The sequence below is a fragment of the Mesoplodon bidens genome (assembly GCF_964165515.1).
Source record: "Mesoplodon bidens genome assembly, chromosome: 11".
Classification (NCBI taxonomy): domain Eukaryota; kingdom Metazoa; phylum Chordata; class Mammalia; order Artiodactyla; family Ziphiidae; genus Mesoplodon; species Mesoplodon bidens.
Genome location: NC_138167.1, coordinates 74406212 through 74429442, shown reverse-complemented (window position 1 = coordinate 74429442; position 23231 = coordinate 74406212). Strand labels below are relative to the sequence as shown.

General features: G+C 40.6%; 1 protein-coding gene across 1 annotated transcript in view; it reads left to right on the top strand.

Annotated features, from left to right (window-relative positions):
- LOC308624670 (overexpressed in colon carcinoma 1 protein) overlaps positions 1 to 23231 on the top strand; it is a 39043-nt gene that overhangs the window by 5262 nt on the left and 10550 nt on the right. The window contains exon 2 of the mRNA XM_081248151.1: positions 9844 to 9868. Coding sequence (XP_081104277.1) covers positions 9844 to 9868 — 25 coding nt within the window. The remainder of the gene's footprint in view (positions 1 to 9843; positions 9869 to 23231) is intronic.

The following is a 23231-nucleotide window of genomic DNA, read 5'->3' as shown; positions in this document are numbered from 1 at the left end:
CGCTGGGCCTGTGCGTCCAGAGCCTGTGCTCCGCAACAGGAGAGGCCACAACAGTGAGAGGCTCACATACCGCAAAAAAAAAAAAAAAAAAAAAAAAAAAATTCTTCCACTGTGCTCAGCATTAGTCCAGGCCATGGGGGGGGGGAAATAATACAAAATTTTGCTGATATCATCAAAGAAGTCATTAATATCTTGTGCTACTTCCCCCCAAGTCACTTAGGTCCCAGCCCCACCATCCTTCTTTCTGTTCTTTATGCTGAACTCGTTCTTGTTTTCTATCTGTTTGAAACACTCTTTCCTGGAGAGCTGATATTTTGTTAATTTATTTATTGTCTTTTTTGTTCCCCTTCCCCAAAGGTAGGCCTCATGAGAGCCTTGCACATCCTGTTCACAGCTGGACTCAGCCTCTAGACCAATATCCAAACTTTCAATGGAATTTTTAGGGTCTTAAAATTTTTTCTTTTGTTGAATGAATAACTATATTGGGGAAACAAAGAAGGTGTAAAATTGAGTCTTAAATTTTCATCATGTACCCTGTGACTGATGTAACACTGGAGGGAACGAAATAAAACCTTAAGCAATCAGGGAAGCCTGCTTGGAGGAGGTGGGACTCGATTTGACTTTGAAGAATAGGTAGGATTTGAATAAGCAGAAAACGGAAGGGAGGGCATTTTTAGAGCAGTATGAAAACATAGGGACAGAAATGGGTTCGGTGCATTTCAGGGCAGTGAGAAGTCTGGCCTGACTGGGTTAGTAGTTCATGTTGGTTGCGGGATGTTGGAAGTAAGAACAGTTAGGATGGGGGTGAGGAGGACAGAGAGGCAGGAAGGCCTCAGCATTGAGAGGAGGCACTGAGCCAAAAAATCCTAGTTTGAATCCTGCTTTCATCATTTATCAGCTGCATGACCTTGGGCCACTTGCTTAAACTGTCTGTACCTTAGTTTCCTCAGCTGTAAAATGGGAGAGTAGTTATAGAACCTACTCAAGATTAAATGAGTTAATATATGTAAAGTGCTTAGAGCAGTGCCTCATGTAAGTACTCAGTATTCTGTTTATTATTAATATAGGGAAAGACATTCATGACTGGTATAGAAGGAAAGAGCGAGCATGTAGGGTGACATAATTTAACGCTGTTGTCAGGAGTGAGTGAAGTGAGAGGGCCGTCGGTGAGTGATGGAGGTATTGATGTCAGGGACCCCTGGAAGCCAGCTAGGCGGAGGATGGGCTGCATGTGAGGGAGGAAGGGGAAGGGAGAAGGAAAAATGAACCCAAACTGTTAAAACCTGGGCGACTGGGAGATGGTACTTCCTCTAAAGGAAGGTAAGAGGATGCAGGCAATCCATATACTCTTGGGTGTACCGCGTTTGACGTGATGTGAATGATGAGGGGTGTGGAAACGCCTCTGCTCAGACAGTTACCACTGATGCAGCAGAATCAGGAGGTTCACTTGTTCCAACTCCCCAGAATCGATGTTGCAACCATGTGAATGGTTCATGCAGGTGACCCAAGTGAATGACCCAAGTTCTGCCGTGAGCCATTTACAGCTCAATCTAGACATGGCTTAAATTATAGCAGCTAACTGTCAATGTGTTACTTTATGTCTGTACTTATACGGCTACCTTTATTTATTAATTTTTACCTGCTGAAAGCATAGCTACTCAGCAAGGACAACCTGTAAGCAAAGAGATTTTCTGTAAGAGCTTCCACGTTCATTAACATAATTTTATTTGCAGTAACATGGATGGACCTAGAGGGTATTATGCTAAGTAAAATAAGTCAGACAGAAAATGACAAATACTCTATGTTGTCACTTACACGTTGAATCTAAAAAATGAAACAAATGAATAACTATAACAAAACAGAAACAGATTCACAGATACAGAAAACAAACTAGTGGCTGCCAGGGGTTGGCGGTGGAGTTACGGGTGAAATAGATGGAGGGGATTAAGAGGTACAAACTACCAATTATAAAATAAGTAAGTCACAGGGATGTAAGGTATAGCACAAGGAATATAGTCAATAATATTTTAATAAGTTTGGTGCATAATCTATAAAAATATTGAATCCTATGTTCTTCTACACCTGAAATATAATATTGTAAGGCAACTATACTTTAAAAAAATTATATTTCTAGGACACGTTGACCTGAATTTTTTTCTCCATTACTGAAGAAATGACTTATGAATCTGTATCTCTTATTGGCTTATTAAAAAATAAACACTGCTTTAGATGAACTAAAGAGCTGTTGTTCTCCTTCTTTGGGCCAAATTGAGACTATGACATAGTTTTAGAACTATTATGGGTCAGAGGAGACGTAGCAAGCTGTCAGAATTAGAGGGAACTCTGTTTATTTTTCTGTAGTTATGTTTATACAGTTCTCAGAGGGACATTTTTCTTTTATAAAACAAATAAAGAGTAAAATGTTTCTGCATATTTTTATTATTTCCCATGAGAGCCATAATCATTTATATTTCTGATGATTTATGCTGAAAGAAGAGTGATTTGTAAATCTTTAGTACCTTTTAGAAATTCTTCATATACATAATTTTATTTTTTGGTGTGTGTGTTTAAATGATCACTACTCAGCCTGAACAAGGAGACATGATTTAATATGTAATTTAGCAATTCATTTACTTGTGAATATTTCCAGTATGTTACATGAAAGCTATAAAGTGCATAGAGAACAGTGATGAAAAAGGCATTAATAGACTATATTCTCTAATGTACAGATGTATGTGACCTTTTAAAAGAGATAAATATTTTCTTTGTATTAGAATTTTGCACATGTAAGGAAACTCATAACAATAAATGTATGACTCTGAACAATATTGAAAACATACTGAGCAGTACAGCTCAATCTTTTTAACTTATAAGACTGATTAGATTGCAAAGGAACGTCTGTCTATAGAAACCAAGATGTTATAAATATCTACTTAATATCACTGAACTGATGTAGTATCTTGCAGCTGGCTTTCTCATGCACAAGGAAAAAAATTTTGTCTGTGTTTGCAGAATGTATGATATGTCATATTAAACTTAATTCTCCCCCAAGATTAATTTTGCTATGTATTTCTTTTCAAAAGGGAATTTCTGTTTTTGGAGAGGTGGAGGAGGCCAGGGATGAGGAGGTGTAGTGGGTTGAATGGTGACCTCTAAAAAGATATGTTCACGTCCTAATCCCTGGAATGTGTGAATGGTATCTTGTTTGGAAAAAGGGTCTTTGCAGGTATAATTAAATGAAGAATTTTGAGATGAGGACATCATCCTAGATTGTCTGGGTAGGCCCTAAATCCAGTGATAAGTTTCCTTATAAGAGACAGACGAGGAGAAGACGGAGATACAGAGAGAAGGTGGTGTGAGGACAGGTGTAGAACAGAAAACGCACTATGTGGCCACAAGCCAAAGAATGCCAAGGAGGGCCCACTGCCACCAGATGCTAAGAGGCCTAGAACGGATTCTCCCCTGGAGCCTCTGTAGGGAGCTGGGAACTCCTGACACCTTGATTTTGTATTTCTGGCCTCCAGAATTCTGAGAGCAAGTATTTCTGTTATTTAAGCCACCCAACTAGTGGTGATTTGTTACAGCAGCCCTGTGGAACTAATACACAAGGCTTTTTCTGCACTTGTTCTGGGAATGGGATAAAATAAGAAAATATAGTTTACAAACTATACCTGGAGTGTAAATAATTATTTGCTGAAGCAAATACAGCACAATTTAATCTTGGTGTGATTCATAAAGCATTTCAAGGTTGTGCAGGGGGTACCCGATTTTTATAAAACATGAAGAATATCTGAGAGGTTTATTCCCTCCATATGCTCTCCACTTCTCCAGTTTTCGGACACCAACTGGGCTGTCCTACCATCCAGTTCAATTCGGATGCTTCTACCCGGAGTTAGTGTCTGTCACCACAGGTTTGAGGGCTCAGTCCCCCGAGATGGTCTCACCTCAGATGCCAGTAGCAAGGATCAGGTCCCCAGCTTACTTGCATTGCCATCTGACTTGGCAGCAAATTTGGGGGTTCTCACAGCCCCCCTCCTCAGATTTGACAATTTGCTAGAATGCCTCACAGAGTTCAGGAAGGCACTTTCCTTACTGGTTTAAAGATACCAGTTTCTTATAAAGGACACAAACGAACAGCCAGATGAAGAAGTACAGAGGACATGTTAAGGGTCTCAGGGGCAGGGGTCTCCGTCTCCATGGAGTTGGGGGCTGCCCCCTCCTGGCACATGGATGTGTTCAACTCAGAAGCTCTCTGAACCCTGTCCTTATAGGGGTTTTTATGGAGGTTTCACTACATAGGCATGACTGTTCAAATCATTGGCCATTGCTGATTAACTGAATCTCCAGCCCCTCTCTTTTCCCAGGAGGACAGGGAATGGGGCTGAAAGTTCCAAGCTTCTAATCAAGCCTTGCCTTTTCTGGCGACCAGCTCCCGTCCTGAAGCTGTCTAGGGGCTGCCAAGAGTCTCCTCATTGGAATGAAATAGGCTCCTATCACCCCTATCTCTCAGGAAATTCCAAGGGTTCTAGAAGCTCTGTGCCAGGAATGGGGAAGAAAGATCAAATATCTTTCTATGACTGCTCAATATCAGATTAAGTTTTTTAAATGTTTAAAATAAATTGCATTTGCTATGCATTTTAAAGTGACTGAGGCTTTTGACTTGGAGAATCATGAATACAATTTTAAAATCTTTTGACGAAAGTATTGATAAAAGGTATAGACTTCCCTGGCGGTCCAATGGTTAAGACTCCACGCTCCCACTGCAGGGAGCACAGGTTCGATCCCTGGTCGGTGAATCCCACGTGCCATGTGGAGCGGCCAAAAAAAAAAAAAAAAACGAACGGTATACATAATCACGGTGAATGAAGTGATATTGTGAACAAGCAATAATCTTTAAGTGTTAAAGAAACAGTTACATTCAGAAGGAAATATTCTTCTTTACATACCCTAACCATTTACAATTTTTGTCACTGGAACTGTATATGATACTTTTCTGAGAGCAGACCTTCCCCCCTTCTACTTTTTAGGAAGATATTTAAAATTATAATTATCAGTACTACAATTTAGGAAAATAGTCATTAAATTTTTTTTTTTTTTTTTTTTTTTTTTTGCGGTACGCGGGCCTCTCACTGTTGTGGCCTCTCCCGTTGCGGAGCACAGGCTCCGGACGCTCAGGCTCAGTGGCCATGGCTCACGGGCCCAGCCGCTCCGCGGCATGTGGGATCTTCCCAGACCGGGGTACGAACCCGCGTCCCCTGCATCGGCAGGTGGACTCCCAACCACTGCGCCACCAGGGAAGCCCCATTAAATCTTTTGACTGACAAAAATTCTAATGGTCTATATATTTTGTGGTGCTTTTATCCCACAAGAAACATTTTTACCTTGCCTCCCTTATATTAAGGTACCACGGCTATGTTCAAATAGTAAAGAGTCATTTTGGCAGGAAATGAAGTGGTACTAACAGGAACAAATGTTCTATCCCAGACGGCTTGAAAGAAATAGCTACACCACTATAAATATTTGTTCAATAAATGATGAATCACATGAACCATAAACATAACTTAAAGCAAATGGGATTTTGGCACTATCTGAATAGTTGTAGTCAAAGGATCTTTTGCATGAACTATCTAGAGAAGAACTCTCCGTCTGGTTAATTATAATCAATACATAGGTGAAGTGTGATTAAAATGTTGCACTGAGGGTAATCAGAATTTTTCTTCTATTTCTAATAATTTTATGATTTTATACTTTTGCAGAACAAAGAGATATTTCACATTTTATATGCTTAGATATTCTGATAGTTTTGCTGACGGTTTCAACAATTACAGTCGTCTTTGTTTTTCCTTTTTCTCTGTGAAGCTGTGTGTTGGGAGTCGTGTTCTCCCTGCCCTGATTATAAGCTTATCATTAACCCCCTGCTACCTTGCTCCTAAGAAGATGCACATCTTCCCTTTTATAAAGATGGAGTGTACATTACAGTCATATGTATATACTGGATTTAGTGTTTTTGACTTCTTGGCCTCCTTCACTTTGCAGTTATTAAATAGACGGTGCCCTTTAAATGAGGGACATTTAAGAACAGAAGAAATGGCCTGCTGACTTCCTTCTGGAAGGTAGTACCTGGCATCTGCCTTGAGCCTGCTGGGATGTTAGATGGTGAACCCAGCAGGGAAGAGGCCGTAAGGGTGCCTGGAGCCTCAAGGTGCAGTCAAGGTGAAGTGGATGCAGGGTTGCTGGTGGCTGATTAAAATAGGTACTGAGGAGGCAACGCTGTTTTGGCTGTTTTGAAGCGAATTTCACAGCCACTTATTGTACTTTGTCTTCTCAGCTGCCTTTGTCGGCCCAGTATTAGAAACTGAAGCTGGGTGAACTAGTGACTGTCAAACAAATACTGGAGCAGGAATTTTACTTGGGTCTTCTGCCTTCCAGTTCCACTCTGTTCTTTCCCTACCACCCTGCTGCCATTCCCTGAGACACAGTGGGGCGGCTTCTGTCTGCTGTGCCCTCCCCGTGGATTGTGCTCGATGGCCCTTCATCTCTAAAGGCCCAGCACTCATGACCCATCATGATCGCTTTCTTCTCTCTGTAAGACATTACAGAATCAGTTCCCAACACCTCCGGTTCTCCCTTCCCCTGAGTGCAGCAACCCCCCAATCATTCCCTGTCCTTTTCCATGAAAATGAAAATAAGAAAATGAGGATATTTATTTTCTTTTTAGACTTTCTTCCAGATTCTCATGCTTGTTTTAACTCTGAAATAAAACGTTAATTTTTATGGGTTTTTGGTGGCACTAATCCTTTATTTTTACCTATCAAAACACTCCACTGTTCTTATGTTAAGGTTTTTAAAATTTTAGGATTTTTTTTTTTTTTGGTTTTATGATCTCAGATTCCAAAGCAGTTTTTATTTATATAATTTTAATGAGAATTGTGGAACAGAAATGTTACTCTTCCCTGAGTAAAGACTCAAGTTTGTTACAAAGTTCAGGTTTGGTCAAAGCCTTAAAAGAATTTATTTGAGACATAGTCTTGATTACCTTTATGCTCTGCTTTGAATTTGCAGAATTATAGATCCTAGATTAATATCACTGGGGTACAGTTTTTACAATTTTGGCAATAACTTTTTTGCAGACTTATTTGTTTATTTTGTAGCACATTTTCCTTTATTTTCACAGAAGTTAATTTAATTCCCATTTCATAGATATGGAAATTGAGATATTAAGGAAAATGTGACTGCTAATAATAACAACTTAGCTATTTTTATGTGCCAGACTTTGTGCTGTTTACATCCTTTTATAATTTTTAAAATTTATTAAATTTTTTTTACTGAGGTGTCATTGACATATAACATTGTACTGGTTTCAGGTGTACAATGAAATGATTCCATATTGGTATACACAGTGAGATCATCACCACAATAAGTCTAGTTACTATCTGTCACCATGCATAGTTAACTTTTAGGATTTACTGTCTTGGCAACTTTCAAGTATGCTCTACAGTATTATTGACTGTAGTCACTGTGCTGTACATGACATCCCCATGACTTATTTATTTTAGAGCTGGAAGTTTGTATCTCTTGACCCCTGTCACTTGTTTTGCCCATTCCCTAACCCACCTCCCCTCTGGCAACCACCATTCCTTTCTCTGTATCTTTGACTTTTGTTTTGTTTTGTTTTGTTTTTTAGATTCCACATATAAGTGAAACCACATGGTATGTGTCTTTCTCTGACTTATTTTGCTTAGCATAATTCTCTCAAGGTCCGTCCATGTTTTCGCAAATGGCAAGATATCCTTCTTTTTATTATGGCTGAGTAAAATTCTATTATTCTAGCCTCATATATATAGGTATATCTATATATATCTCACATCTCCTTTATCCATTTATCCAGCAATGGACACTTGTTTTCAATCTTGGCTATTGTGGATAATGCTGCAATGAACATAGGGGTGTATATATCTTTTTGAATTAGTGTTTTTGTTTTCTTTGGATAAATACCCAGGAGTAGAATTGCTGGATCATATGGTAGTTCTATTTTAAATTTTTGAGCAACTTCCATACTGTTTTCTGTAGTGGCTGCACCAATTTACATTCCCACCAACAGTGTGCACTGGTGTCCCCTTTTTTCCAGATCACTTACCAATACTTGTTATTTGTTGTCTTTTTGATAGTAGCCATTCTAACAGGTGTGAGGTGATATCTTGTGGTTTTTATTTGCATTTCTCTGATGATTAGTGATATTGAGCATCTTTTCATGTGCCTGTTGACCATCTGTATATCTTCTTTGGAAAATGTCTATTCAGATGTTTGTGCATTTTAAAATCAGGTTGGTTTCTCTCTCTCTCTCTCTTTTTTGCTATTGAGTTTCATGAGTTCTTTATATATTTAGAATATTAACCCCAATCAGATATGTGATTTAGAAATATTTTTTCCCATTCAGTAGGTTGTCTTTTCATTTTGTTGATGGTTTCCTTTGCTGTGCAGAAGTTTTAAAATTTGATGTAGTCCCACTTGTTTACTTTTGCTTCTGTTGCCTTTGCTTTTGGAATCAGATCCAAGCATTAATTTCCAAGACTGGTGTCAAGTAGCTTACCACCTGTGTTTTCCTCCAGGAGTTTTTATGGTATCAGGTCTTACATTTAAGTCTTTAATCCATTTTGTGTTAATTTTTGCGTATGATGTAAGATAATAGTTTAGTTTCATTCTTTTGCATATGACTGTCCAGTTTTCCTGACACCATTTATTGAAGAGACTGTCCTTTCCCTATTGTATATTCTTGCCTCATTTGTTGTAAATTAATTGACCATGTATGCATGGGTTTATTTTTGGTTTCTCTAGTCTGTTCCATTGATCTGTGTACCTGTTTTTTGCCAGTACCATACTGTTTTGATTACTATAGCTTTGTCATATAGTTTGAAATCAGGGAGCATGATGCCTCCAGATTTGTTCTTTCTCAAGATTGCTTTGACGATTCAGGGTCTCTTGTGGTTCCATAAAAATTTTAGGATTATTTGTTCTATTTCTTTGAAAAATGTCATTAGTATTTTGATAGGGATATACATCTTTTAAAGAACTTCACAATAACCTTTGAGAAAGGTATTCTTATTTTCCTCATTTGACACAGAGGGAAGTGAGGCTTTAAGAGATTAAAGTATACTTAATGCCATTTGGCTTGTAAAGTTGGAACCAAGTTCTGTATTGTTCAGGTAAGGATATTAGGGGAAGGAAGTGCAGATGGAACTGTGCTATGGGCAGAGAATCTGTGTTAAGTGATAGGACTGGGGTCCAAAAGAGATGGGTTGTTTTTGGCATGTGAGTGAGAAGCAGAAATGAGAGGGTTCAGTAGCAAATAGAAGCAGAGTTAGAAATATATGTTATTCCTTTTGGAGCTGGGCTGGCATCCTTTAGTATCGCTAATTCATTTAGGACATCACCTCCATTTTGTCTTGTGACTTTGCTTTACTTTATGATTAGTACATAATGTGACTTATAACAGTTCCCTGTAGGTACTAGCTTAGAAAAGAAAATATTTCTCAAATCTGTCAGTTTCCTAATCTGCTCATCTGTAAAAGGAGCAGATTAGTTTGGGCGGTCTGTAAAATCCCTTTCAGAAACAACACCTTATAATTTATAGGAATTGTTAAAAATGGGCAGAATAAATTCTAAACCGAAGATTTGGATTTTATGATTTTCCTACTCTCCTTTTCTTTTTTAAAGATGATCTTTCAAAAAATCATATTCTCAACTCATCTCTTATAAAATATTATTTTAGTTGGGTATTGGGCTTAAGATTTTTGTAGCAATACCATCAAGATAATGGAAAGCTATCTTTTTCTTTTTTTCTAGGCCCTGCAGGAGCAGCTAAAGATGTGTAAGTACTTAATATTATGATTTTCTAAACTCTTTCTGAGGAAGACACTGTTTTCATGGTTATGACCTTTAGATATGTAGGTTTGGATAAAAAGACATGGAAGTACTTTCTGTACTGAGCAAAAATTAAGATTATCATTTGGTTTATAACTAAAGGGCTGTTTGAAGAATGGGTTTATTTGTGACTTTTCATTTTAGCATTTCAGTTGCCCTAGCATTTTAACTCAGAACTTTAAGAAAGGGAAATGTTTAACTCTGTTTCTCTACCAGCTTGTGTAGAGATTTCTTCTAATTGCAAGCAAGTGATTATGGGAGAATTAAGCACCTAGCTCCTATGACTATGCAACATCTTAGAGTTTAGCCCGTGAGGAGGGCCTGGAGCCAAGCATTTACCAAATGCACACTGAATCGTTTTAAAGTCGATAATTAGACGTTTGAGTGAATGTATATGACCATTCAAGGTAGTCAATATTGAGTTGAACTTCAGACCACAGGACCCTTTCAGTGTTTCCATCATGCCCCTTCTTTGCATCTTCCTACCTCAAATCTAGGTATAGTAAGGACATTGCAGTAGTTCACTATTTAAGAGTGTTTGTGGCACAGGAAACTGTATTCAATATTCTGTAATAAACTATAATGGAAAAGAATATGAAAAAAATATATAACTGAATCACTTTGCTGTATACTACAAACTAACACAACATTGTAAATCAACTATACTTCAGTGAAAAAAATAAATAAAAATAAAAATTAGCAGTTCTGGAAAAAAAAATAAAGTGCCATTAGGGAGCTGGACATTGGGATTGGGGGAGGGAGAAGGTGGGGATGGAGAACCCCAAGAATGACAACAACAAAAAGAGTGTTTGCGGTCACTCCATGGATTGTGGAATCAACCTCGGCCCAAGCCACCCCAGTTGGTTTGGATGTCAGGACCAGTGGTGCCACACACACACCAAGATGGTAGGAAAAGATGTATTGCTCACATAATGAGGCTCTCTGGGGAGAGCAGGGTGGCTCCCGAACTGGTCCATTCAGTCTGAGTGAAGGAAGGGGTGAGCAGCTTTGGTTTTTATTGGGAGTGGGGCTGGGGTGAGGGCTCCTGCGCATGGGCAGGAGTGCCTGGCTGTATCTTCCCCGCCAGCACACATGTATGAGTTCCCAGCTTTCTTAAAGGCTTTCACAGCTGGGGCAAATGGAGTGGTGGGCCTTAAAAGCTTTCGTCAAAAGCAGTCAGCCTTTTTTTTTTTAACCTGTAAAAAGGAATCTGGAGAAGAGTAGAATAGGGTTGTAAATTTTGGGGGGAATTAAATAAGCTTTTTATATGGGACTTTCAGTACAAAGGAGGCAGTATAGAATGCTTCAGTGTCCTGGTTGCAGTGGTTGAGTTTATTACCAAAACGTTTAGCAACGTGTTCAGCATCCTTACCTGTTCCTGTTATTGCAGTATCTGGGTCTCTCTTCAGTCTCTCCCTCCCCTTTCTATATGTTGTTGCCAGATTAATCCACTGCCCTTTTAGGCCCTCCACTCCCAACTTCTGATTAGTCTCCACTGCCCACAGGATTGAGCCCAGAATCCTTTGGGAATAGGAAGCCCCTTTAGGTTTCAGCCTTTAGGGGGAAGGAAACCCTGCAGTTAGAGAGTGAATGAGGCCAAGGACCCAGAGGTGAGCTGAAGTCCTGCTCTGAGACCACTCTCAGCATCTCAAACTGACCTCCTGTTTTCTGTCTTGGCTCCTTGTTTTTTTTTTTTTTTGCTGTTTCCTCTGCCTGGAATGGCATTTTCCCCAATTCTGTCTGTGAAAATTCTATCTCTGTTCTCCTGGGTTTATATCTTATCCTTTACGAGAAGAACTTCCTGGATCTCTCTACTGAATATGTCTTCCTCTTCTGAACTTTTAACAGCAGCTTGGACCTGTCTTACGGTATGTCATATTGGGCTTATAATGTTATTTATCTCCTTGTCTTTTCTCCCTTGGGAGTTAAGAGAAGTTCCCTCTAGTTAATAGTATCGTGCTGTGGACATAGTGTTTAACAGATGAATTCCATCATTTCTCTTTAAGGAGAGATTGATTTCATGACTTCCTCTTTCTTTCAGAAGCATGGAAATTTCTAAGAAGATTTAGTGATACCTTTGTGGACATTTTGTCAACATTAACTACTCCAGGACATGAGATGCCATTTAACTACTTTCTAAAATCCTGAATTCTCTAGAATTTAAACTTTCTGTGACTTTGTGTACCTCATAGGTTCTATAAATAAAAAGATGTAATTTTACTCAGTAAATGACCCTTTAAAAAATAAATATGGTAGGGGCTTCCCTGGTGGTGCAGTGGTTGAGAGTCCGCCTGCCGATGCAGGGGACATGGGTTTGTGCCCCAGTCTGGGAAGATCCCACATGCCGTGGAGCGGCTGGGCCCGTGAGCCATGGCTGCGGAGCCTGCGCGTCTGGAGCCTGTGCTCCGCAATGGGAGAGGCCACAACAGTGAGGCCCGTGTACCGCAAAAAAAAAAAAAAAAAAAAGGTAAATTTAATTGGAAAAAATGGAAGAATATTATAGTATTATTTTTCCTTGCACAAAAGGTATACTCAAACCCTTTTTTAAGAAAAAATCAGAAGCTATAGATTTATAAATCTTGACTGTAACATTAGGGGGGGTGCTATGAAACTAGGGGGTGCCATGAAAGGAGCTAAGAAATTAAGACAATTTAAACTTATATTATGAAGATTTAAATTTTTTCTTTTTGTTTTAAATCTGAAGACACTGATTTCAAGGCAAAAGAAGTGGCCAAACTCATGTAATGGATGCTAAGAGTACAGAACTTCAAATAGGGCAACCACCATAATGTACAGACCACATAAAAGTCTTTTGGGGGAAATTATGATTGTTTTTTAGAAGTCAGAAACGTTATGATTACTCCCTTAATATATAATAAAAATCAGTTCTCTAGGGAAGGTTTGGGATTTTTACTATATCTCCACTTACCTGTTTATTTGCCTGTTTTCTATAGGCAAGAAGCCAGGAGTTAATAACAAATAAAATGATATTTCTGCCCTGAAGTAGGTCAGTGGCTACTGGGGACCAAAATACAGTGTGATTTTAAGTGTTAATTATTAAAATAGTCAAAATTTAATGCTTGTCTGGGTCTTGAAGGGTGAGCAAGAATTTGTGTAGGAAGGAGAAGAATGGCAACCCAGGGCAGGAGAAAGAGCACGAAAAGAGGCACATGGGTACAGAGAGCCCCAGCTCTTCTGGGAAGTCAACCAGTCTGCCCTGAGCCTGTGGTGTAGGCTCAGCAGAGGTGGAAGATGAGGCTGGTGGGCTGGAGCCGGCTTCGGGGGTGCCTTTGGTGCCAGGCGGGTCATTGTACTTGATTTTTATATGCATTCAAGAGCCATTCAGAATTTTAAGGTGGGGAATTACATGACTGTGTTTGAGCTTTAGGGTGATGACTCCCAAGGCAGTGGGATATGTGAGATGGGGGAGGGGTGGAGGCACAGGGGATTAATGGCGCTGAGGCCACGAGAGGGCTAGACAGCAGACAGGACACCGGAAAGGAGCAGAGGTGGTGTGTTCGAGGTGCACCTGGAAATACAATTGATAAGACCTGTTGAATGACTGAATGGGGAAGGAAAGGAAAGGAAAATGTGAGGCGAAGATGACCCTGTGGTTTCAAACTTGAGCCAAGGGAAGGGATGGCTGATGATCCAAAGAGATCACATGAGCTAAAGGGAGAAGAGAAGCCCGTGCATGTAGAGCGATAGCCACACTGGTCACTTGGGGGACTGTGGTTTCAGTTGGGTGATGTGAGTTCTCTGATGGAGTCAGGGTGAAAGCGAACTTAGGAGTGAGGAGGTGATGCCTGGTCTTTTGTTTTACAACAAAAAGGCAGTAAGGGATAGAAAGATGTTAGTAGCTTAAAGAGGAAGCATATTTTAAGAAATACATTTCTTTTTTTTTTTTTTTTGGCCACACCGTGTGGCTTGTGGGATCTTAGTTCTCCAACCAGGGATTGAAACCCGTGCCCCCTGCAGTGGAAGCACAGAGTCTTAACCACTGGACCACCAGGGAAGTCCCAAGAAATATATTTGTTATAAAAGGAATACTAAGGAAGTTCAGAAAGTATGGAAAAACATTTTTTTTTAAAAAAAGAAAAAATCAGCTATTATCCTCCCACCAGAGACAATCATCATTAATATTTTACACTGTTTTCTTCCGTTTCTTTGTGATTATTTCTGCCTAGTTATGTGTATGGATGATTTTGTATATTGAGGTCTGTTTTTCTTTTTCTGTTTATTTTTTATATGGAGGAGAGGTAGGTGTGCCCATAGGCAAAAGGGTAGGAGCAAGTTGAGTACGAAGAGCTGAGGGTAGTTTGGGGAGGTGTTATCTGTGTGACTGAGGGAGTAATCAATGTACATAGATCGTAGGACATGCAAGAAGGATTAAAAACATAGAAGGGTCCCCTTAGCAACTTGAGATAAGGAGGAAAGCATGGGTGAAGATATATAGAAATTTAATCATCATAAGACAGACCCACATGTATATCAGGGAGTGAGACTTTCTTTTTTCTCTCTCTTTTCAAAAATAAATCACAGTACACTAACATGCAGAACAAAACAGAAGTGAATTCAATGTGATGACATTTGGCTATTTTCACAAACCTGCGAATCAACCATGCTTTTATTTTTTATTTTTTTAACATCTTTATTGGAGTATAATTGCTTTACAATGGTGTGTTAGTTTCTGCTTTATAACAAAGTGAATCAGTTACACATATACATATATCCCCATATCTCCTCCCTCTTGCGTCTCCCTCCCTCCCACCCTCCCCTTCCCAACTGTCTAGGTGGTCACAAAGCACGAGCTGATCTCCCTGTGCTATGCGGCTGCTTCCCACCAGCTATCTATTTTACATTTGGTAGTGTATATATGTCCATGCCACTCTCTCACTTTGTCACAGCTTACCCTTCCCCCTCCCCATATCCTCAAGTCCATTCTCTAGTAGGTCTGTGTCTTTATTCCCATCTTACCCCTAGCCATGCTTTTATTTTATTTCAGCGAATTATCTTAGCTATTTGGCACAAATAGGCCATGTTGGGATATTTTTGGTTGGAAATGGCAGAAGCCCAGTTTAAACTGGCCTAAACAAACAAACATAAAGGAATTTATTGGCATGTGTAACGGAAAACTTCCAGGGGTTAGGCCTTAGTCACAGCTGGATCCAGGTGATTGAATGACAGGAAGAAACTCTCATCTCTCCTTTCCTGTGTTTGGCTCCATGCTAAGGCAGCTTTCCCCCAGTGGTGATGGAGATGGCCAGTTTCTATCTCATCAGCTTAATAATTCCTGTAGAAAAAGAGCTTCTCTTTCCCCGTAGATTGATCAGAAGTCCTAGGGCTAGGCTTTCACTGGCTAGGACGTGGGGTCAGGTGCCTCTCCCTGAACCAGTCAGTGGGCCAGGGGAACGTGGGCTCTCATTGGCCAGGCCTGTGTCACGTGCCCACTGCTGCAGCCAATCGGTGTCATTAACCTCACCTAACCATATGGCTAAACAGTGGGAGAGTGGTGATGCTGTTACCAGAATGGGAGAGAATTATAACTGGGCAGGCAGAAGAGAAGCAACTTCTCCATGTAGGTCACCTTCCATGTTATTTCAAAAAAATCTCTTGATTTTTAAGAATACATATATTCTATATATATGAATTTTCCAAATATATGTTGAATAACAAGTTGACTCAGATTTAATGTCTGCTGTTGAACATAAAAGCTCATGGGCACTCAATTTAAACAAGGTTATTCAAATACTTTTTTCACTTAAAACTTGTAAAGTGATATTTCATTAAGATTTTTTTCTGGACAAAGTAATTTTATTGTTATGGAAGGTAACAGCTATAGAGAAAAATATCATGGAACGAGTTATCATAAAACACGCTGAAGGGACTTCCCTGGCAGTCCAGTGGTTGAGACTTTGCCTTCCAAGGCGGGGGTGAGGGTTCAATCCCTGGTCCGGGAGCTGAGATCCTGCATGCCCCAAGGCCAAAAAACCCAAAATATAAATCAGAAGCAATATGGTAACAAATTCAATAAAGACTTTAAAAATGGTCCACATCAAAAAAAAAAATCTTTAAAACAACAACAACAACAAAAACATGCTGAAGCTCTGTCTTTTTTAAAACATGAAATTATGTATCTCTAATCTTGAGTTTCCTTGGAATTCTTTATAAATTTCTCGTGTCATATACACCCGTGTCAGCTGAGCCCTCTCCTAATTACAAGCCTGAGGGTATCTGACAGCCTTGTTTCTCCTCTGTGACATGGCAGGCAAGGCTGTCTTCTGAAGTGAGGTAGCATTGAAAAATTCTACCCGTCTTCTGGGGTGGAAGTAGCATTGAAAAAGCATGCATTTTGGAAGCAGACAGACCTGTGTTTAAACTGCTCTCCATCCTTTACTAGCTGTGTGATATTGTGTCTTAATCTTCTTCTCCGTAAAATTGGGATAATAATAACTGTTCACGGTAACCGTCTTCATCATTATCCTCATCATTCTCAATTTTAATGGCTCATCTTTATTGAGAACTGCATACCATAGAGTGATTTCCAGCACTTTAAGTACATTATCTCATTCAGTTCCCCCAACAGTCTGATGAAGACAGTAGTGCTCTTTCATTTTATAAATGAGGAGATGGGACACAGAGAGGTTAAGTAACTGCTTAATGGTTATGATGGTTATTAGTACAGTATATTCAGTTCCTAGGATAATACTTGGTATTATGTGTTGCTATCCTGCTCCCCCATCCTGCCCCCCTGCCCCCCGCCCGTAAATGGTAGCTAGAATTATTAGGTGGTTTAAGGGTTGTTGAAAAGATTTGGCAGTGCCTCTGTTATGAATCCCTGATGACAGAAGACCCAGTGCATTGAGGGCCTTGCTGTGGTTAGAAATCTCACATTCCCATTGGTTGCCCATCAATACATGGTCAGATTTTCCTTGGTGGGACCCAGTGGAATAAAAGCAGGCAGAGAAGCAATTGAGTGGGTTCATTCAGGGATAGAGAGGGGTTGGTGGTGACCAGCAAGTGTGGTTGAAATGCTTGACTGCAAGGCACATGCTAGAGAGAGGGGGAGGGGAAGCCCTAAGGGGCTGATGAATGGGGAGAGCTGGGAGCATGGATGGACTGGAGGCTTCTTGGGAATTGTGGGGAGGGGAGAAAGAAGGATTTTTTTTTTCCCTAAGGAGTGGGATTGTCTACTCTAAAATATCAGAGGTGAAATAATTGCAGGAACTAAGCTTCATGGAGCATCCCTGGGATTAAGTTCTTAGAGCAGCAGTAAACGTGGCTGGGATAGAGGAAGTCAGCAAAGTGTGAAGCAAGAGGTCGTTTAGGTGGTTTTCATGGGATTTAACATTGTCCAAGGTAATGATGGTTAGGAAGAAAACCTTTGAGTCAGGGCCAAAATGTTTAGTGCGTCCGGGGCTGTTATGGCAGGGCTGATGCCAAAGAGGAGAGTTTTTGAGTGAAAATGAAATTGGCCCCATCTGCGTGCTCTGGCGAGGTTGGGAGCATTCTGGCTCTGTCTCCTGTTTGGAGACCCTGGGATGAGGGAAAACAAGCTGCTTATTCCCAAGGTTTTGAGAAAAGTGATACATCTGGGAAGAGCAAGGTTTCTTAAAGGGGAGAGAACACTCCTGCCTGCTTTGTAGCAAAGGATACTTCTACAGCCAATGTTGAAGTAATCCAGCACTGTGTGCTTCTTAGAAGGAGAACAGAAGAGGGGTAGGGAAATTGCAATTTAATTCTTGATCCATTAACCCATACAAAGAGCAAATGTCACTCACGTTCTCTGGTAGTACATTCTGGAAGAAAGAAAGGGGCCCATCCAAGGAGAGAGACTTAAAGCTAACTGTCCTAAGAAGTTTTGAAATTGTGAAGACATGAATGAGATTACATATAGGCCCTAACAGTCAATGATAAAATGTTAATTCTGTCCAATATCATATGTAATTAAATGCTTGGTAGAATCGATCGGAACCTCCGTGAAAAGGAGAGGTCATCATAAAAACATATTATAGAGAAAATTAAATGATTCTACTTTATCTGGAGGATGGTGGTGTCAATGGAAGTAAACATTGTCAATTAATAAGCTTATTCCAAAAGATGATCATGAATGGTAACTAAAAATAGATCATTGGAGCTACACGCATGATCACCTGAGCTTTCCATATTGAAATTGTACCGTTTACAAATCAAAATAAGTTTGGCCTCTGTAGTGACACTGCAAATATGGAAAAGGAAAAGGCTGCAGCCTGTTTTTCTGCTTTTTAGATCATCGCTAATAAGAATAGCTCTATATTTAGAACATTTTTGTTGATGAATAAGTAAAAAATAAATCCTTTCTTTGCCACAGAACTATGTCGTTCTGGAAGTCTAGGGCAGTGAGAACGTTCTGAATTTTAAGGCACCTGTAGCCACCATGCGTGAGGAGATATTGATTGGTGTGGCTAGTGGCTGCCGGATGTTTATCATCTGTGTTTGTTCTAGAGAATGCACATAATGTATCCATGCCGTGGTTCCATTATTTTACCTTTGAAACCTTTTTTGTAGGTCACTTGGGACAGCTATTTTATACAACCCAGAAACTAAGCAAATATTGTGACGAAAATATTTTGATTACCATTTGCTACTGAGGAAGAAAAAAGTAGTGGTTTATATTTACTATAGTAGCTCTGAATAAGGTCTCGCTTCATTGAAGTGATCATTATTGATAGAATGGTAACCATAGCGGTATAAATTGATTGAAAGGTTTATGTGTTTTGTGTGGATAATTAGTTTTAAATGGGTATATGCACAAAATACATTAATGAAGAAAGGACAGGCAGAGGAAAGCCAGCCAGCCCCGAAGAGCAACCACAGACATGGAGCTGGTTTGGAAGTGTCTCACCTTCTGGAACCTTGACTTAAAAGAAGTCGGAGCTTTATGGTTAGAGGGAAATTCAGTGTCTCTGGTTCATTTAGGAGAAGGTCTGCAAAGCTAGTAGGAAGCAGATGGGTGTGCAGTGACCTAAAGAATCTGGATCAGTATAGATACTCAATCTGAGAAGTGTGAGGAGAGTACCATGCTGGCTTCACAGGAAGTAGGCTAGAAGTATTTGGTGGAAACTCTGAGATATAAGAAAGCAGTTTTGAAACCAACGGTTGCCTTTTTTTTTTTTTTTCTTTTTCTGACATCGCCCCAAATTGGGGCAACTTTGGTAAGATAGGGATCACTAAACACTATATCGCTCTGCAAAGGTGTGTCATTTTTTTTTAACATCTTTATTGGAGTATAATTGCTTTACAATGGTGTGTTAGTTTCTGCTTTATAACAAGATGTGTCATTTTTAAACTGTCAACTGAGGATTTAGCTTTTCAGCAATCCCCAAAGTGGAGGGAAATGATGGACTGGTGGTCTACCCTCAATCACACTTGGCTCTGCAAACATTTTTATGAATGCAGTGGCCGAAAATCTGAGTCGGAGACTGGGAGCATGTGATCTCACTCTGGGAGATTATCATGAGACTCAATGGGTGGCTTTAACTTTGACACATTCTTTCTCCTCCAACACCTGTCCTTTGATAAAAGAAGCTAAATCTTTGTTAACAAAGAGAGACCCAATGGTAATTAAATGCCCAGTGTATTTTTTAAACCTGGTCCCAAATTGTTAACATATGCTCCATGGTTCTTAGGAAATGTTCTTGCTGTTTAAAAGTTTTTTTTCAAAAGATGTGATGTAACCTTTTGATTAAACAATATCGCACTATTACATTTTCTTTCTAAATGTGACATCACTTTCCACAGATTTTCAGATGGTGAAAATTTCAGAAGTAAGACACTGTCTTGAGACCAGAGAAAGCAATTTACCAAGAGGCTTTCGGTCATGCTCCCTCTGGAAAAAAACAAGTTTATTGCACAAGTTTACTCTGTAGAGTAGTGGCTCAGGAGGATTTAAAAATGGAGGAATTACTTGCTAAACTTAATCTAGGTCTCTTAGTACCTCTTCGCTCCTTTACTCTTTGGACCCGAGAAGTAAGTCTTCCTTCTAAAATGTGTCCTGGGCACAACTGTGAAATGGACCCTGTTTATACCCGAACCCCAGCTCTTAGTTCCAGCCCCTCCCCTGGGGCCCGGCCCCTTCTTTCACGTGCCTCTCCCTTCATTGACACTGAGGCATACATGATGGATAATAGAGAACTTGAATTCGTAACTTTAGCCAACAGGTAAAATTAAACTATATTTAAATCTTAGCCTTTCCAGACCCTTAAAATTATTCAAACGGGTGGTTGCTTACACCACTGAATAAAAAAAGCCAGCCTACCTGCCTCTTTACACTCCACCCCCGCTTCCTCTTCACTTAGTTGGGGACACCAGAAATCAAGGGGGGCTGTGACTTTCTCATCTTGTTGCATTTGTCGTGATATTAAGGCATTAAGACTGTGTTAAGTGGGCGGGCTTTCTCTGTTAGCTGTTTTAGATTCAGTTACACATTGCAGGGAGTAGTCTGTGGCCATTAGTCCCTGGTTAGATTAGAGACAGCTGTTGTAGCCTCGTCTATGTCCCATTTCCTCTCTCAAGAGCACTAGACGGGGCTAAATTAAAATTGAGGTGAAGCTAATGAAGAAGAGCTGACTTTCTCTCCCCATCTTTGCCAGCCAGAAACTTTCTGTTTTCCTGGCAGGGCCTTTGAGAATGGGGTAGACCAGCTGGGTAAGAGGCATGGAATTGGGTCCCCTTGCCTGGGTGATTGCCTTGTTAGGGGGTGCTTGTCCTCCTCAGGACCTACTGCAACCACCGCTTATTGCTACGGGACCCACAAATAGAATCAGACCTCAGGATGCTCCCACGGGACAAGCACAATGTCTGACCTGGGTGGAAAGAGCTTGTACTGCAAAGTAATTGCAGGCTTGTGCATTTTCTTCTACCAGAATCCTCAGGAATATGTATGGAAATGGCTTCTAAGGGTGTGAGACCAAGGAGAAGCAGTGTATGCTGAGACTGAATTTATTGATATTGTTGTATTTAACAGAGAGTCCAGATTTAATTTAGGTGCATGGCTAGGACTCTTAACAGTTTAGTCAACTTGGTTGATGAAACTAAACTGTAGGAGCTTATGCTGGAGTATGTCAGAACTTCTCTGGTGTGATGGAGAGGAAGGAATCCAAAGGCTTGAAGAGATAGGAAAGCTGGTGTGAATTTCTCAGGTGTGAGCTGCTCCCCACTGCAGAGGAGACGCCCTTCCCTAGGAGACTGAGCAAATTGAGAAACACATAGTGAAGGGAGTATCCAAGATGATTGTCCTCTATAACATGGCTGTGACAGTTGGGAGATGCTGCCCTTGAGATGGGTTCTTTGTTTCCTTGGGTGTGATGGGATCCCAGAGAAGCAGAGGCCAAGAACTGAACCACTTAAGACAAGGTGGGCACACTCACCATAACAGACAGCAGGGATGAAGAGGCAGAATGTTTCATCCTGGAAGGAATTTTGATAAGAGCTAGTTGGTCACAATCTCCCTAGGGATAGATGAGAAGGATGGCCATCTAAGGGTTCATTTTCTCCCTCTGTATATTTTATAAGAGAAAGGCTTCTGGTCTGTGAGCCAGAAAGCTAAGCTGAGTCATCACAATGGAAAGGCATAGCCTCTTAACCCAGTTTCCAGACCCAAGTCAGACTCAGCGTAATTAAGGCCACATTCCCTTGAGGGAATTTCAAACACGGCCACATGTATGTACGGTAGATATTTTTTCACATCTTCCCCAAAGGATTTGTGTTCATTTACTAGAGCAACTGTGTCCAGAACAAAAGGAAGTACCTGGACCTTTTAGAGATTTCTAGGCACTGGCTCTGAGTCGCTGTTAACACCCGAGGACTCAAAATGCCATTATGGGTGATCAGTCCATGTGTGGGCTTATAGTCAGGTAAAAAAATGGAATTTTGGCTAACCTAAAAATTGCAGTGAGTCCAGTAGTCTGCAGATCCCATACTCTGGTTATTTCCTCAGTTTGTGAGTTCATAATCAGAGTAGATGTATTTGGCAACTGGAAGAATCCCCACATTGGCTCTCTGACCTGTGAAGGAAGGGCTATCTTGGTAGGAAGGGTCAAGTAGAAGCCTATGGAATTTGCCTTCTATACCAGAATAATATACAAAAAGGAATACTGCATTCCTGGTGGAGCTGCAGAAATTGGTGCCCTCACCAAAGACTTGAAAAAATGAAGACTCTTCTCATGTCTCCTTTTAACTTGCCTCTTTGGCCCATGTGGAAGGCAGATTTATTTTAGAGAGTGACTTTGGATTCTTGTAAATTTGATGAAATGGTGATTCCAATTTCAGCTGCTGTTCAAGGTGTGGTATCTTTATTGAAAACACTCAACATAGCCCCTAGCTCCTGTTTTGCAACCTTTGGCGAATACTTTACCTCTGAACCAGTTTGCGAGGATAATAGAAGCAGTTTGCTTTTACCTGGCAAGGCCAACAGTATACCATCACAGTCTTGCCGTTCATCCTCTATTCTGCAGTATCTTGATGTTACTGATGTCCCACAACACGTCATACTGGTCCAATACACTGATGACATAGTAATTGGGCCTGATAAACAGGAAATAACAGGTACTTTAAATCCTTTAGTGAGACACGTTCAGTGCAGGGCTGGGAGATAAACCCCACTCTTGCTACCAAGTAATGTGTCAGTTCGTGTCCAGTCAGGGTAAAGGAAACCACATTAAATATTTTAGCAGAGAGAAATTACTATTAGGAATTGGTTAAACAGGTCATGGAGGACTGAGGATGTAAGAAAGGAAGGCTGAGATCGTAGGGAGAGTTATAAGAGGAAATGGCTACCGTTTCTAGGGCAGGAGTGACAAAGGAAGGAAGTTGGGGTTATTGGAATCTAGGACCTGGAAGAGGAGCGGTTCTCTGGGGCTGGGACACTGACTTCTGGAGAGAGGGCACTGCCAGGCTGGTGTAATCACAGCTGAATGGTGGAATCCAGCAGTAAGCACAGCTGGAGGCCACATAGTAGCCACTGCCCACCCACTTGAGCTGTAGTGACCCGAAAAGGAGTGTTAACAGGGCCTGTCCTGGAAACTGGAACCAGCTGCTGGGGTGCTGTAGGCTGGAGCAGCACGCAGAGCTGGAAGGAGCAGCCCTTTCCCCTCTTTTTGCATTTTATGTCTCTTGAGCATCCCATTTAGTAGAACCTAAGAGGGAGCTGGGTGGCAAAGGAGGATGTTTCTCAGAGTCCTCGCCCCTGCGTTGCAGAATGTGGGGAGGGTGAGTCCAGCACAGTTTCCCTGGCCAGAGCAGATTTTGTGTTGATAGGCCACGTAGTTGTT